At 27.9% G+C, this 16,099-nt stretch overlaps 1 protein-coding gene across 4 annotated transcripts in view; it reads left to right on the forward strand.

Annotated features, from left to right (window-relative positions):
- Positions 1-16,099, forward strand: part of LOC123015716 (lachesin-like) — an 86,682-nt gene that overhangs the window by 38,381 nt on the left and 32,202 nt on the right. For all 4 annotated transcript variants that reach the window (XM_044415608.1, XM_044415625.1, XM_044415617.1 and 1 more), the window contains exon 2: positions 14,467-14,685. In XM_044415608.1, the coding sequence (XP_044271543.1) occupies positions 14,467-14,685 (219 nt within the window). The remainder of the gene's footprint in view (positions 1-14,466; positions 14,686-16,099) is intronic.

Here is a 16,099-nt window from a genome sequence, read left to right on the forward strand (position 1 = left end):
GCCTAAAAAACTACAAAATTAAATCGAAATTGATATTATTTTTTAGCTTGTTTCGCCCGACTTACTTTGTTTTTGAACCAGAGGTTCATTTATTTTATAAATTCTTGTTCAAATGTGATGCTCATGACATTTACAGTAAAAATTAAAAAACCGTTTTAATTTTTTTCAATTTTTTTTAATCATTGAATAAAGCATTAAATGCTAAGTAAAGCACGCACAGTATTTTATTGTAATTTGTTCAGTAAAAATAATAAACGTTTAGAAGCTTAATCAAATTTAGTAAAAATTAGTAGAAGTTTTAGTCTTGGTGCATTTATTATTTTTACTGTGCATTTAATTTGTTCCCAAAATTAATTTCTGCGTAATATAATAATTGAAGCGAATGAGTCAGTCGATAAATATAGGTGGATGAAATAAAACATGAATTAAAAAACGATAAAATAATGATGGAAGTGTGGCTTCGTGGGAGGCTTTCGGATTATTGGTTTTAAAATGTTGACATGGTGCAGCAAATACAAACAGAACAAACGAAAATGTGACAGAAACCTTGCACATGCTTGCCATATTCCATAACCCATATTCTAAATTTAAGTTTTATAATAGTTAAGACAGTCGGCTGGTATTTTCAATAAATTAACATAAACATGACTAAACCATGAGGTTGTTGACCAACTGGCATTACGCCAAATTTTATCTTGTCTAAATGAAATATAAATAGGATATGCTGTGACCCTTTCCAAGTCTGGAATTATTTCTCCGAGTTTATGAGCGAATATCACTAAAAAACTCACAGAATGTTTCCGGTGGTTGCTTCCTTACTTAATATTTTAACACTATTAAAATAATAATTATAATAATTCCAGTTTCGTTGTTCACACAGAGGAAACGGATATAAACGTAACTTGCCTTAAATTACATGGAAATCAACAATGTCTAATAATAAATCAAACGTTTTACTTTTAGTTTAAGTAAACATTTCGGTGTTTGCAAACTTATAAACAAACGGTCATGGTACTATTTTTTTACGTTTCATAAAATCGAATTTATGGCTTTTTGATATTTTATTTAAAATAAATTTTATTACATCAATGATTTAAAATTGTGATTTTATTCAATATAAATAGATTTGACCAAAGAAGAATGTAGAGGTTGTTTCAGCTTAGACTGTTTTACCAAAAGAATATTGGTATTTTGTGTGTAAAAAGTTGATGCTTTGTCTATAAATGATTTTTTTTTTTAATATTTATCTAATTCAAATGCTACAAATTTTTCAAGAATTTTTCCGTACTTTTAAAAAGCAAGTATTTTTTTTATTTCCATAAATAACTATTTGCTCTAAACGGATAACTGTTGCCAGGTGTACAAAGACAAATGAAGTGGTCGTGGTTATAGGTAATTATTTACCTATAATTAGTTTTTTTTTCATTCATTATCAATATTTGCATAGCTGGAGTTGCTAAACAACATTCACGATATTGCATGTAGGCAGCAAAACAAAGTCAACAGTTTTCTCGTAAACCTCTTCTCATTCTAGTGCTAAAATTAGTCAATAAGTTAAAATTTACTTTTTCTTAGTCTCCCCAACTGTCTTTTGTAGTACGATGTTTTGAAACGTTTTGATTGGCATTTTTACTACTAAATTTAAACATTTCTTTAAAAGTTTTTCTTTTTTTGAAAATCAAAAAATCAGTACATTTAACACTTTTTTTTTACTCCGAAGTAACCCAAAGTGGCCTAAAGTGACCTGAAACGACCTGAAGATACTCGAAGTTACCTAAATATTATTTTTTACAATCTAAAAGACACTTTACTAAATAAAAATCTAACTAGTTCTAGTGCAAAAAGTAGTCGATAAGTTAAAATTCACTTTGACATTCTATTGTGAACTGTGTACTGTGTGTTTTTTTTAACATTTTATAAATATATGTACACTACTACTTACTAAGAATTAATTTCAACGCAAAGTGGGGTTTGTGTTAATTTATCTCGTCTTATAGAAAGACGATATGCTACTTATTTTTCTTAGTACTTTATCTAAATTGTCTGTTTGTGCTACATTCTTTGCTGCATTTGTGTAGAATGGGTACACAGTTCTCGCAAGTGCAAGCGTACAAATAAATAATGACAATTTACAGTTAAAATAAAATGCATTTAAAAAAGCTTTTTAATTTTTTTCAAAAATGACATTTATTTTTGTCTTTTTCGAATACCTTTTTAGTTAGAAACACAATTATTTTTGCCCTTTTCAAGTGTTTAAAGAAAATTCTAAAAACTTTGTTGAAGCAGGCAAAAAATTACAAAATTAATTGAGTTTTATATTATTTTTAGCTTGTTTCACTCGACTCACTTCTTTTTTGAACAGAGGCTCATTTATTTTGCAAAATTTTGTCCAAACACACTTAAAAATGATAAAAAACAATTTATATTAATGTTATTTTGTTTGATTTAACTGGTTTTTGAGCAAAATAAGACAAAAATAAGCCGAGAATGTTTTTAAGCACGTTTTTGTAACTACAATCTGAGGTTTTTTTTTTGCGAGATTTCGCTAAAACAAACTGAAAAATCAACATATTATATCGAAAATTACATTAATTTTGCATTTCCTGAAAGGTTTACACGTGTTTCAGCTAGAAACGCAATTATTTTGCAAAACAAGCCAAAAAACACAGAGTTAGGCCGTAAATGATATAATTTTTTTCTTTTTCTAATGTCCAAGCAGATTTTTAAACTAAAAAAAAGATTATGTTAGATATTTTTACCTAACTCTTAGGTTTTAACTTTTGATTATTTCGTCAAATTTTCTCGAAGAAAAAATAATTGAAAACCAACAAATTGCTGAAAATGAGTTCTATTTTTTTTTTACAAGATATTACTAAACAGAGTCAAAATAGTCCAAAAGGGGGTTTTTGTCTTTTTCGAGTGTTTTTGAATCATTGAATAAAGCATTGTTTTAATCAATTTTAGAATTAAGAACCAAGAATTTATAACGACATAGCGTTTTTTTAGCTGTAGGAYGAAATATAGTGCAACCTCTCTAATACGAACACATTCATTATGACCGCTATAGTCCAATTTATCAGATTTTAACACCTTCCTTTACCTTGAATTTTAGACAAAATGTATATTCATTTAATTATGTACAATTTTACCAACAAAAAAATTAATTCACATTGACAAATAACTGAAAAGTAATTCTGAACAAATCTACAAAATAAAAAATCTTTTATTTTCATATTTCTTTATTGTTTGTAAGATTTGGCGACAAAATCTCCTTACAACCAAGTTTAAGTGCTTAATTTAATTATTAATTATAATACGAATGACATTAAGGAATAGGATTGAACATCGACTAAATTTGTACTTATAACGAATTTAAATAAAATTGCAAACCGTCCTATAGACTGAAAAAAATCAACCTCATTTCAAAGAGCTATAGTAAATTTTATTTTTTAAGTCGGTTTATTTATTTTGTTTCTCACYCAAAATATTAAAATTTTGGTAAAAATTTGAACAATTCATTATTTTTCAAATATTGTGAATAAACCATTAATTTTTATAATGAAAATAAACAATACAAACAGCTGTTGCTCTAGGAATACTTCCTCTAGTTATAAATAGTTTCTTGCATCACATTACCACCTTATAAATAAAATCATTCTAATACGAATATTAACGATTACATTTTCTACTTCTGGCTCAATTAACAAGTAAATAATTAACTGTAATTGGCTCATTATTAATTGACATTGCACAAAGGTGTATCAATTAGAATGAAGAATTTTTTAACATTGTACTTAATTTTAAATTTTTATACATTGTGAGGACGTTCAACTGTATTTGATTTAATTTTATCAAACTCTTATTCTTCAGTTGTATTTTTTATATTTTTGTTTTTCAAAACATTTAATTTTTAATGACATTTTTTGTTGGAATTGTAATTTAATCGAATCTCCCGTGATTAGTCGGCGARGATGACAATTGAGAGAACATAAATAGTTACGTCACATTCTTGTTGTAAATAACAACTTCCTTCCAAATTCTGTATTTTGTGTGATCAATAAACCAAATAATTCTAACATTTTTCTATCATCATGTCAGGGACCCACTTGTTAGTAATTGGAATTAAGTAATCGTATCTAATTACTTAATTATTTGCTACCACTATCAAGAATATGGTTTAACGAGGTGGTAATAAATCCGTATTAGGCACTTGTACTCGAGTTATTACAACCTGTTTCCTGTTATCATCTGTCACAACAAGTACTTTTGCGTCAATCATTCTTAATCTTTAATAAATAATTGAAACCTAAATCATTTTTAAGTTTTCACAAAAAAAAGAAATTTTAATCGCTCAACATACCTCAAAAATTCTTTGATATCAGCTATACATAATAAATATAGTTAGATCCGTAAACATGACTAAATATAATTGACTCTTGAACCAAGCGGTCAATTAAAATGACCATGAAAATAATAATATTTTCAATTAAATTTAAACTGTTTCATTCACAAACGAATATTTGATAAGGAATGGAATTTTTGGTAGTTGACTGTGAATGAATCGTGATTGTTATTGTAAAGCAATGAAAAAAGTTTTTATTTATTTTATTTTATTTTTTTTAACTTGGTAAAGTTTCGTGTCAAATCTTTTCTATTGCGAAACAAAAGAGCATCTGATATTAAATCTGCCTGGAAACCGAAATAAATGAGCTATTTCTAGTTATGATACCAATTAATCTGTTGAGATTTTTCCGTGTTTTTGACCGCTTTTTTGGACCAGTTAATGGAAAAATCTAAATAATTAAAAATGGAGGAATTCCTGTGTTTGCTTCTAGTAAAATAGAAATAAAACGCCTTTGCGTATACTACTAGTAAATATTACCACAAAGCTATAAGCAGCAACGATAATTTTAGAAATGCACCACCGACCAGAAGCTCAAAATTTAGAACACGTGGTGTGTAATTCGTTCATCGCATCATTCGGCAAGATTTTCTATTTTTTCGTATGAATCTAACTAAAATGTCAACAGGGAAATCAAGAATTTTTATTTTTTTGAGATCTACTTATTTGGGATTAGAACTCTAATAAAAACATTTCCATTTTAATGAAAGATGTCTGTATTTGGCTCTTAATTGTTAGATGAGTCAGCGTCTTTTATTAAGAATTCTAAAAAAAAACAACAAGATATATTGGATTTAGATTTCAAAACTATGGTGGATCTTTTTTAAATAATTGAAAAAGTATTTATTTGAAAATTTTAATTTATTTGATTTTATTTGATTTCAAGTTTCATAAACTTAATTTTTCCGGAAGATGTTTTTTTTTTTAGTTTTGTATCCCTTGAAAATAAACCAGTTGTACTACAGTGGAATTCCTCTATAACGAAACGAAAAATTGGCTATAACGAGTAAATCGTCTGGTCCCTTCCCGTTTTGTATACTACTCTATGTAAAAGATCGGTAATAGCGAGAAATTTTGAGAAATTTTGGAAACAGATCGGTTATAACAAGAGTTCCTAGAAGAAATAAAAATCCTGCGAGTCTCCATTACGTCTATCAAAGAAAAAATATCAATAATAACAGAGTTCGAAAGTGCTAAAAATCAAGCTGTAATCTGCAAAGACAAAAATTTAGCCCATTCTACATTAGCAACAATTTTAAAAGATTGCGAGTTCAACTGGTGAATTTTCGTCAAAAGTAAAGAAGTACATACTGGTAAAAATGGTAAGTTAGATAAAGCCGTTTTTTTCTTTTTTTATTTGCTGTTTTAAGAAAACTTGAGAGTTTTTATCTGATTTTTGAATTCTTTTTCTTTTGAATTTAAACTCAAATTTTAACTTGGTTTMTGGTCAACTTTTGATATGAAATTTAACCCTTCACTGTTTGTTTTTCATATTCTCAGGCTTTATAAACAATTTTTCAATTTTTTCAATGCTCGATTTGACTTTTTTCTTATATTCTATATTTTAAGAAAACTTAAGGAGTTTTTATCTGATTTTTTAATTAATTTTTTTTTTGGGTAGTATTCAGATTTTAACTTGATTTTTGGTCAAATTTTGGCATGATATCTGATCCTCGACTGTTTGATTTTCGTATTCTCAGGCTTTGTAAACGATTTTTCAGTTTTTTTAGTGGTCGCTTTTACATTTTTCTTAAGAAAACTTGAAAGTTTTATCTGATTTTTGAATTCATTTTTTTTGCATTTGAACGCAGATTTTAACTTGATTTTTGGTCAAATTTTGACATAAAATCTAATCCTTCACTGTTTGTTTTTCACATTCCCAGGCTTTGTAAACAATTTTTCAATTTTTTCAGCGCTCGATTTTATTTTTTTCTTATATTCTATGTTTTAAGAAAACTTAAGGAGTTTTTATCTGATTTTTGAATTCATTTTGTTTTTTTAGTAGAATTCYGATTTTAACTTGATTTTTGGTCAAATTTTGGCATAATATCTGATCCTCGACTGTTTGATTTTCGTATTCTCAGGCTTTGTAAACGATTTTTCAGTTTTTTCAGTGGTCGCTTTTACATTTTTCTTAAGAACACTTGAAACTTTTATCTGATTTTTGAATTCATTTTTTTTGCAATAGAACTCAGATTTTAACTTGACTTTTGGTCAAATTTAGGCATAATATTTTGGTTTTTATATTCTCAAGGTTTCAAACCGATTTTTCATATTTTTCGGTGCTCGCTTTGTCTTTTTTCTTAAGAACACTTAAGGAGTTTTTATCTGATTTTTTAATTCTTTTTTTTTAATTTATATTCAGATTTTAACTTGATTTTTGGTCAAACTGATTACCATTTGTACGCAGTTTCCAGCCCTTGCTAAAATCATTCTTGCGCAGGGGCATTTGCTAATACATATACCACCCTRCAATAATAATAAATATTCAGTAATATAAAAATAAGTACKAATAATAAATAACATTCTTGRGCAGGGGCTATACATACATTGTTATGTAACCAAGACTGAAAATTCTTTAAATTTTATGTTGTTTTACTAATTTTGATTTAAGTTACTGAGRGTTTATTATTTTTACTTGAACAAATTACAATTTTTTACTGTGTGTGCTTTARTTAGCATTTATTATTTTTACTGTGCAAAATATTATATTATACTGATCATTTTTACTTTACTTATCCTATAAGGATAAAACTTGAAATTTGGTATGTAAGTTACTTGTAGCAAGGGGACGTAGCACGAAACAATTGGTAAAAATCGGTAGCACCGTTCGGCCGCAAGACCAAATATCGGAATTATACGGTTAAAGATACTATAAATAAATTCATGGMGATAAAAATTATTTAGAATCATGAAATATACCTTATTAAACAGTAAAATGTGTTAAACTCGAACCCGCGGCAACTATGATCTACTTCTTGTGTAAATAAGTTGGATAAGGAAAGTCGTGTGATGTCCACACCAGATTTTTTATTTTTTTACTGTACAAATATTAATTAATCATTTTATACTGATCAAAATTAAATTATTTACTGATCGCTTTATTACTACCCAACTTGGTTTTTTTGAAAATTGCAAAAAATACAGCAACAAATCTATTTGGTTATCATTCTATATTGATCTTCCTGTTGACATATGCGTATAAATTTCTTTTCAGTAATAGGAAATGGTGTTTACACAACATTTCACGTGTTCGACAGAGTCTTTTCGCAAGTCATATCATATTGAAATATTTTTTGACGTCCCGAATTCCTAACAGATGGTTCTGAATGGAATATGTCTAGACTGAAAAAGCGGTGACTGTTATATAATACATCCATCAACTCCGGACATCCATTACTATGATGTAACGACTTTTCTTAATAGACAAAATGAATTTAGTCTGTAGTGTTTAGCCCCATTTATGATTATAATTTATGATGGTCCGTGTAAACATGTCAGGTTCAAAATCAGCATCAATTATTTATTTAACCGATTTTTGTGCAATAATAATCTTAATTTAGTYAGCTAATAAATCCACAAGTCTCTTTTTAATTATATTAACGAAGCTACACTCCTTTAATTGCTACCAGATGATTCCTCTATGTCGCGGTTATTTGCACAAGGGAGTGTCTAATTAAGATTCTGTTTGTTTTCAATCTTTATCTCTAAACAGATCCTGCATCATTAGGGAASAAAACCAGTAGTTTCCACATATAATTGATGACGTGTTTTTCTAGAAGCGGGATATAACCTGGAACAAGGAAATAAACTTGTGATAATAATTCAACAAATGTCAAAGGTTGCCGCCGCTCTCAAGAAATTGATAAATGTCGTTTTTTGACATTTATTTTATTTCTGGACGCTCTCGTTATGCTAAAATGGGGTGATTTGCGGACTTTTTACATGGAGGATATTATTGTCTTGCATTCGGCAAGATTTTCTATTTTTTGGTGTGAATCTAACTAAAATGTCAACAGGGAAATCAAGAATTTTTATTTTTTTGAGATCTACTTATTTGGGATTAGAACTCAAATAAAAACATTTCCATTTTAATGAAAGTCGTCTGTATTTGGCTCTTAATTGTTAGATGAGTCATCGTCTCTTTTATTAAGAATTCTAAAAACAACAAGATATTGGATTTAGATTTCAAAACTATGGTGGATCTTTTACAAATAACTCAAAAAGTATTTATTTTAATATTTCTTTTGATTTCAAGTTTCATGAACTTTATTTTCCGGAAGATGTTTTTTTTTTTAGTTTTGTATCCCTTAAAAACCTGGAAAAGATAAACCAATTGTACGACAGTGGAACTCCTCTATAACGAAACGAAAAATCGGCTATAACGAGTAAATCGCCGTTTTGTATGTAAAATTCTCCCTCTATAGCTAGTATTTTTCTGGAATTGAGGAACTTTTATTTTGTCCAAGATCGGTAATAGCGAGAAATTTTGAGAAATTTCGGAAACAGATAGGTTATAACGAGAGATCCTAGAAGAAATAAAAATCCTGCGAGTCTTGTGTCCAGAATTTTTTTTGGGAATGTGGATTTTGTGCGCTAATGGTCTTATTTTTCTCACTTTCTCAGTCTTGAATAACGTTTCTGAGAGCRTCCGCTCTCAAGAAACTGATAAATGTCGCTTTTTGTCATTTTATTTTATTTCTGGACGCTCTCGTTATGCTGAAATGGGATGATTTGCCGACTTCCTACATCGAGGATATTATTGTCTTGCATCGCTGGTTTGACCCAATTCTGCTGCCGACGATGTGCACTGTTTTGCCTATGGAAAACGGAAATATTAATAAATTTGCTTTTATTTCTTGTTGGATGCGGCAGCTTGCCTGGAATAATATACAAACTCTCGCAGTTAACTTGAAAATATTGGAGATATTTTGTTGTGAAAAAAAAATCTACAACATTTTTTACAACCAAGACAAGTTTTAGTCAAAAACCGAAGACATTTTGATTATTATTATATTTGATGTTTTTGAACAATTTGTCATTTTTAAAGGAATAATTTTTTCTTTTATTTTCATAATTAAAAACTTTTTGATAAAATATTTAATAAAACTAGTCACGTTAAATGATTATTCAACTAATAATAGCAATTATAACTCTTGAAATAACCGCATAATTGGGTCATTTAATTTCACTCTTCTATTGAATAGGCCATTAAGAAAATGACAATTAACATTGAGCAGAAAACTGTTCGTTTCACGTTTTAACATCTTTAATAGGGAAAGTAAGGATTTGTAAAAAGACATGTGAATTCAAATGACACTAATCCATTATACAGGTTGCATCAAAAAGAAACAAAAAGTTTTAATAAACATGGGTCCGCAATTGAGAAGAAAATTTAAAAAATTATTTAAAGAACAAAAAAATAAAAACGAGAAAGTTATTATAAATTAAAAACTGAAGATGTTGAAAAAAACTAAAGAAAATGAAGATATTGAAGGAAAGAAGATTTAATTGACAGTTCTTTAGTTTTTATTTTTTTTTGGTCATACGTCCTATATATTACTTAGCGAATGTTGTAAAGCTCTTAGCTTTTTTTTTCTTTTTTTTAAATATTCTTGTGTATTTTTTGTATTCTATTCTCTTAAAACAAAAAAATAGTTGTTTTTTTGTGTAATTTTGACACCAAAATAACCTGATTTGAGCCCAATTGAAATCTCTTGTTTAGTTTTTACGTACATTTTGATCCATGATTAGTACCATTATTATTATTATTATCTTAAAAAAACGAAAAATTTGTGGATTATTTAATTTTGACACGTACAAGAACTGATTTACGTCCACTTGAAGTGTTTTGGATTCAATAAAAACTTGATAACTTAACCTGAAGAAAATGAGAAGAATTATTTTAATATGGAAGTGAAATTTGGGAATAATATACGGAAATGGAATCAAAAAATTGAAGAAAACCAATCCGACAACACAAAAAAACAAAGAAAAAATATTTATCTAAAAAAAAGCAACGTGGTTGAAACAAAACCTGTTAACAATTGGGAAAAGATATAACAAAAAATTTAGAGAACAAAAATAAAAACTATACAAGAAAAAAAACGTAAAACAAGACAATCAGATAAAAAATTACAAATGTCGAAAAAAACTGAAGAAGATGAAGATAATGAAAATGATAAAGAAATTCGGAAGATCTACTTGACAATTTCAAATTTTATTTTTTTAGTTTATACGTCTTACTTCATGTTGTAAAGCTCTTATGCTATTTTTCTTTTTTTTAATATTCTTACAAATTCTTAAAGTTTTTAGTAATTTGAGGTGGTGTATGTGTGTATTAATTGTATTTTATTCTCTTAAAACAAAAAAAATTACTGTTTTTTGTGTATTTTTGACACCAAAATAACCTGATTTGAGTCTAATTGAAATCTTTTGTTTAGTTTTTTTACGTACATTTTGACCCATGAGTACCATTATTATTTATTATTATCTTAAAAAAACGAAAAATTTTTGGTTTATTTCATTGTGACACCTACAAGAACTGATTTACGTCCATTTGGAGTGTCTTGGATTTAATAAAAACTTGAAAATTTAATCTGAAGAAAATGAGAAGAATTATTTTAATCAAAATAAGAAATAAAGAAGGGAAATTTGAGAATAGTATATGGAAGTAAAATCAAAAAATTGTCATGGCATAATAAAAAAAGAAAACCAATCCGGCAACACAAAAAATAAAGAAAAAAAACTTATTATTCATCTAAAAAAAATAAAATGGTGGTTGAAACAAAACTTGTTAACAATTGGGAAAAGATATAACAAAAAATATAAACGATACAATAAAAAAAACGTAAAACAAGAAAATCAGATTAAAAAATACGTGTCGAAAAAAACTGAAGAAGGTGAAGATGATGAAAATGATGAGGAATTTCACAATTTCACATTTTTCTTATTTTTTTAATATTCTTACAAATTCTTAATGTTCGTAGATTCTGGTGTGATGTTTAATATGTATTTTTTGTATCATAATTCTTATTGTAATGTACAACAAGATTATTCGTTTTTTGAAACATTTATTTGGAATTGGTTCAAACAAAAAAGAGAAGCTTTTAGTAGAAATTCTAAAAATGTTCGATATCTCCGAAACCGTTACTTTTTTGTTTATTTTGGTTCATACTACTACCTTCTTAAATATTTTACAATCTTTTTTAACACATTTAAACTCTCTTGAGTACTTTTTATTATTGCAATTGCGTTGCGGCAATAAACGCGGACCTCTTTTATGTAGCGTTGTTGAATCAGAATTTATTATTCCTATTAACTAAAAGCTTTTTTAAATACATAATTCATTACCACTGAAATGTTTGTTGATTTTTCACCGGCAAACAAATGGCAAATTAAATCAATGTACGATTTAGTAAATCAGTTCACGACCTTCGCGAAAACGACAAGAAAGACTGATATTAGTGAAACACTTCATTAGGCACGCCTTAACGAAACATAAATAAATTTYATTATTGATCTAACTTGTTGTATTTTGCTTGCTGGGCGTGGAAGAACTTTTAATCCATTTGAACTCGTTAGTTCATGCTGGTATACATAAAGATTAAATCGATTAATCATTCCATTGCAATGCTAATAATATTCACTAAATCAGCGCCGGTTTTCGATTTTTCCAAAGCAATGATTAGTAAAACGATAATTCAATTTTGATCAGTATAAAGTGATAAAAATGATCAATATTTAATTCATTTTTGCACAGTAAAAATAATAAACTCTCAGTAACTTTAATCAAAATTAGTAAAACAACATACTGAATATTTATTATTATTAGTGGGTGGTATATGTATGAGCAAGGGCCCCTGCGCAAGAATGATTTTAGCAAGGGCTGGAAACTGTGCACAAATGGTAATCAATTACTGTGCATTTATTATTTTTACTGTGCATTTATTACTTTTTCTGTGCATTTATTATTTTACTGTGCATTTATTATTTTTACTGTGAATTTATTATTTTTACTGTGCATTTATTGTTTTACTGTGGATTTATTTACTGTGCGCATTTATTATTTTACTGTGCATTTATTATTTTTACTGTGCATTTATTATTTTAATGTGCATTTAATTTGTAATTACTTAATTTGCACAATCGCTTGGTTGTAAATTACCCCGAATTGTAGCCTTATTTCAGGATGGGTTCTCCTGTTACTTAAAAAAATCAAATTATTATTTATGAACAAAAGAATTGACCACGGACATGGCGAAAGGGATTATTAATGACATGTTGAAAGCTCTCTTATTATAAATTAATTGAACGTATCAACCAGGTCAGCGGTGTTTAAAGCTCTGATTCAAATCCATTGAATAAGAACAAAGCGAATTTTTTAAAATTTAGACATAAAATGATTGGTTCCGAGTAGTTCTGTTCGTTGACACCGCCACTTCCGTTTGTGAAAGGGTTAGAATCCCGTAATTTGGTCACTTCCGGTTGGGCGCGTGCTTTGATTGATCGACCACACCTCCGATTAAGCAAAAGTGAATCTTACTTGTACATTTTAAACCAAGAGATTGACCTTTTTGTCCAAGAAAATAAATCACTAGAACCACGACATTAATCTTTACTTTTATTATTTTCTTCAAATCTTCTTGTCGGTAGTTTTTAATTATCACTCGAAGCTGTATAATGTTGTGGCTGCTACCAAGTTAGGAACGTAATTCATTTTTAAGCTGGAACATGTTTTACCGTAAATGTAAATCAAACGAAGTATCAAAATTCTGAAAAATGGATTAGCTTGTGGCTTGTGATAATTTACCTACTCTTTTTTTCTAAGGTTACAAGATACCAAGGCCGTACCCAAGGGGGGGATTACGGGGTTCAAATGAATTAATTTTTCATGTGTTAATTATACAGTGTTTTATTTTTATTGTTAGGTACAAATTTAAATAGTTGATAGAATATTTAATTTTAAGACAAAAGTGTTTCGAAAAATGCTATGAAAGGGAGCTACACCCCCTAAAAAAAGTACGTTTTTTAAAGGATTTTTTCTAATATTTCAGAATAGATAAAATTACAAAATTTGGTACCTTTACACCTAAACAAATGCCAAATAACAAATTTTTTAATCAGGGGCGTCCTAAACGGTGAAACAAATTTAATTTTTATGTTGTTTATGGTCTGTAACATAAATTTTTAAACCGATTTTTACTGAAAATCCGTAAATTGTATCGGAAAAACACAAAAGACCTTTTTTTTTATGAAAAACTATGAAATTTTGTTGCTGAAAGTGGCAAGAAACCATAGGCAAAATAGAGTAAATTTTTACCCTAATCCCATCTAGTTTTGGAAGCCCCTAATTAAAAATTTTAACATTGTATTTTTGTACTTGTTTAGGTGTATAAAAGTTATCATCTGTACCAAATTTTGAAATTTTTTTCTAAAATGATTTCGGAAATATTGAAAAATAAAACCTATTAAAATACGCATTTTTCGATATATGTTCATAAAAAAAAATTTTTTTAATGAATATCTCCTGTTTAAATTTGTAACAATAAAAAGTATTAAAAATTTATTTTATTTTTTGAAACCCCCCCCCGAAATAAAATCCTGGTTAACGGCCCTGCAAGATACAACATACCTGGAATTAGTTATCAAATGAATAGACGAGGCATTACATTATGTGAAAAATGTGTATATGTACATTGTCATCAGAAAAAAGTTTGAGAAATTTTAAAATTCTTGAGAATTCTGAAAATCCAGGAATCCAAGAAAATTCCAATTTTTTTCTATATCACACACATGGACACCAACTTTTAATAATTCACACATAACTGTTGCATAATAAATTGCATTTCATTTATATTACTGCAGTTGCATAAGTTTTAAACAAACATAGGTGTGCAAGTATAATTTTAGAGATTCTTTGGCACATTGCCATTTTTGTATCATAATGTCACAAAACAGTGAAAGCTTTGTGTAATATTTTAGGTGAATAACATTCCGACACGAATCTGCTGTTTTTATTAATATAAAATGTGGCCATTTTTACATGAAAATTTTTTTTTCAGTACATGGCAAACCAACAGAATCTACTCAGGACTCCTACGATTATTTCCAGAACGACAACTACGAGGATGAAAATGACCAACCAGCAGAATACGAAGAAGAAGATAAAGATGATGTTAATGAAGAAAACAACAAACCATTAGAAATAACCAGTTTGGGGCAGGAGTTTCTGGCAAACTTGAGTGGAACAGTAGTTCTGCCGTGTGCTATTGTTGGAAAAAGTAAGTAATTATCGTTTCAAATAAAAATTGTTTTGTTCAATTCGTGTTTTTTAACAGGAAAACAAGTAAATGACAAACACATATTTCYCAATTTATTCAAGGCTATTCCTAAAGTTTGTTCATTAATAATAATTAAGGCTCGGATTATTTGCACGAAAAAATCGTACAATATTCGCATAATATTAAGAAATGTGCTCCAATGTATGCCAAATATGCATCGATATGCAAAATTTTGAACAAGAAAAAGTCAAACGTATTTATTTTTTTTAAAAACTAATTGATGAATTATAAAGTTCTATAAAAATGTGATGTTTTATCAAAAATAAAATTTTTCGAAATTTTTGTTATTTCGTTTTTGAGTTTTACAAAAAAATATTAATTTTTTGAAATGGCAACCCACTAAAAAAATCATTTTTTTTCATGAAGGTTATGATCTAAGGGATTACAACTATCTACTTTGTATTAAATTATTTTTTACATATATCGCTATTTAGACAACAAAAATCGAATAACTCCAATACAAAACAAAATTTTGTTCTTAAAATAAGATCATTTTTTATATTACTTTAATTTATATTAAAAAACCGCTTGGTTCAATACAATTTAAAAAGGAAACACTCAGAGTACTAATTTTTTGAGTTTGGCTTACGAATTACCGGTTGTTTTCTCTTTAAAATATTTTGTAGTCGGATCAGTTTTCATAAACTGTCCAAATTTTAATTTGAACTGAAATTTTTAATTTGAAGAAAATATGCACAAATATGCAATATTTCCTAAAATATGCACCAAGTTGCCAAAATATGCAAAATATGCATTTTTTATTTGGCTTATTTTAATTAAAAAACATAAAGATATGCATAGAAAACATAGAAAACTGATAATAATGTTTTGGATGTCAAGGTTTATTTATTTATTAATTCACAGATATTTATTTAAATATGTTTTAAAACATTTGTTTGATTTTTATCATTAAAATTGCACTTCATCTGAAGCCAGACAGTGACCTAGACAGTTGAGAGAACTTGTTACACTACAGACTACACTCATTCAAGGTAATCAATGTCGATGGTCGATTCGATTAAGTTGATTGGCATTTTATTTTTCTCGTCACGAGGAACTTCTCCCTCAAAGTCTTACATTTACATTCCCTTAGAGAATTTTCCTAGTTTTTGGAACCAAAAGGAAAAGAAACTTTACAATGTGATTAAGTCTTAAAGTAGGTTGTTGATATYTTTAGGAGAGCTGTGGATAATTACCTCGTTGATCATGTCATTAGCATGATATCACYTTTAATAATTACAGTCTATTCTGCYAACAAAGTTTGACACTTTAAGTGTCAGAACGAATTTTTTTATGTTTATTAATTCACAATTCACAAATCAAAGAATTTTTTTAACAGTTCTTTTGTTACGAA

The sequence above is a fragment of the Tribolium madens genome, unplaced genomic scaffold (genome assembly GCF_015345945.1).
Source record: "Tribolium madens isolate multiple individuals breed KSU strain unplaced genomic scaffold, Tmad_KSU_1.1 Scaffold_11;HRSCAF=98;Tcas5.2_LG3b, whole genome shotgun sequence".
NCBI classification, from domain to species: Eukaryota; Metazoa; Arthropoda; class Insecta; order Coleoptera; family Tenebrionidae; genus Tribolium; species Tribolium madens.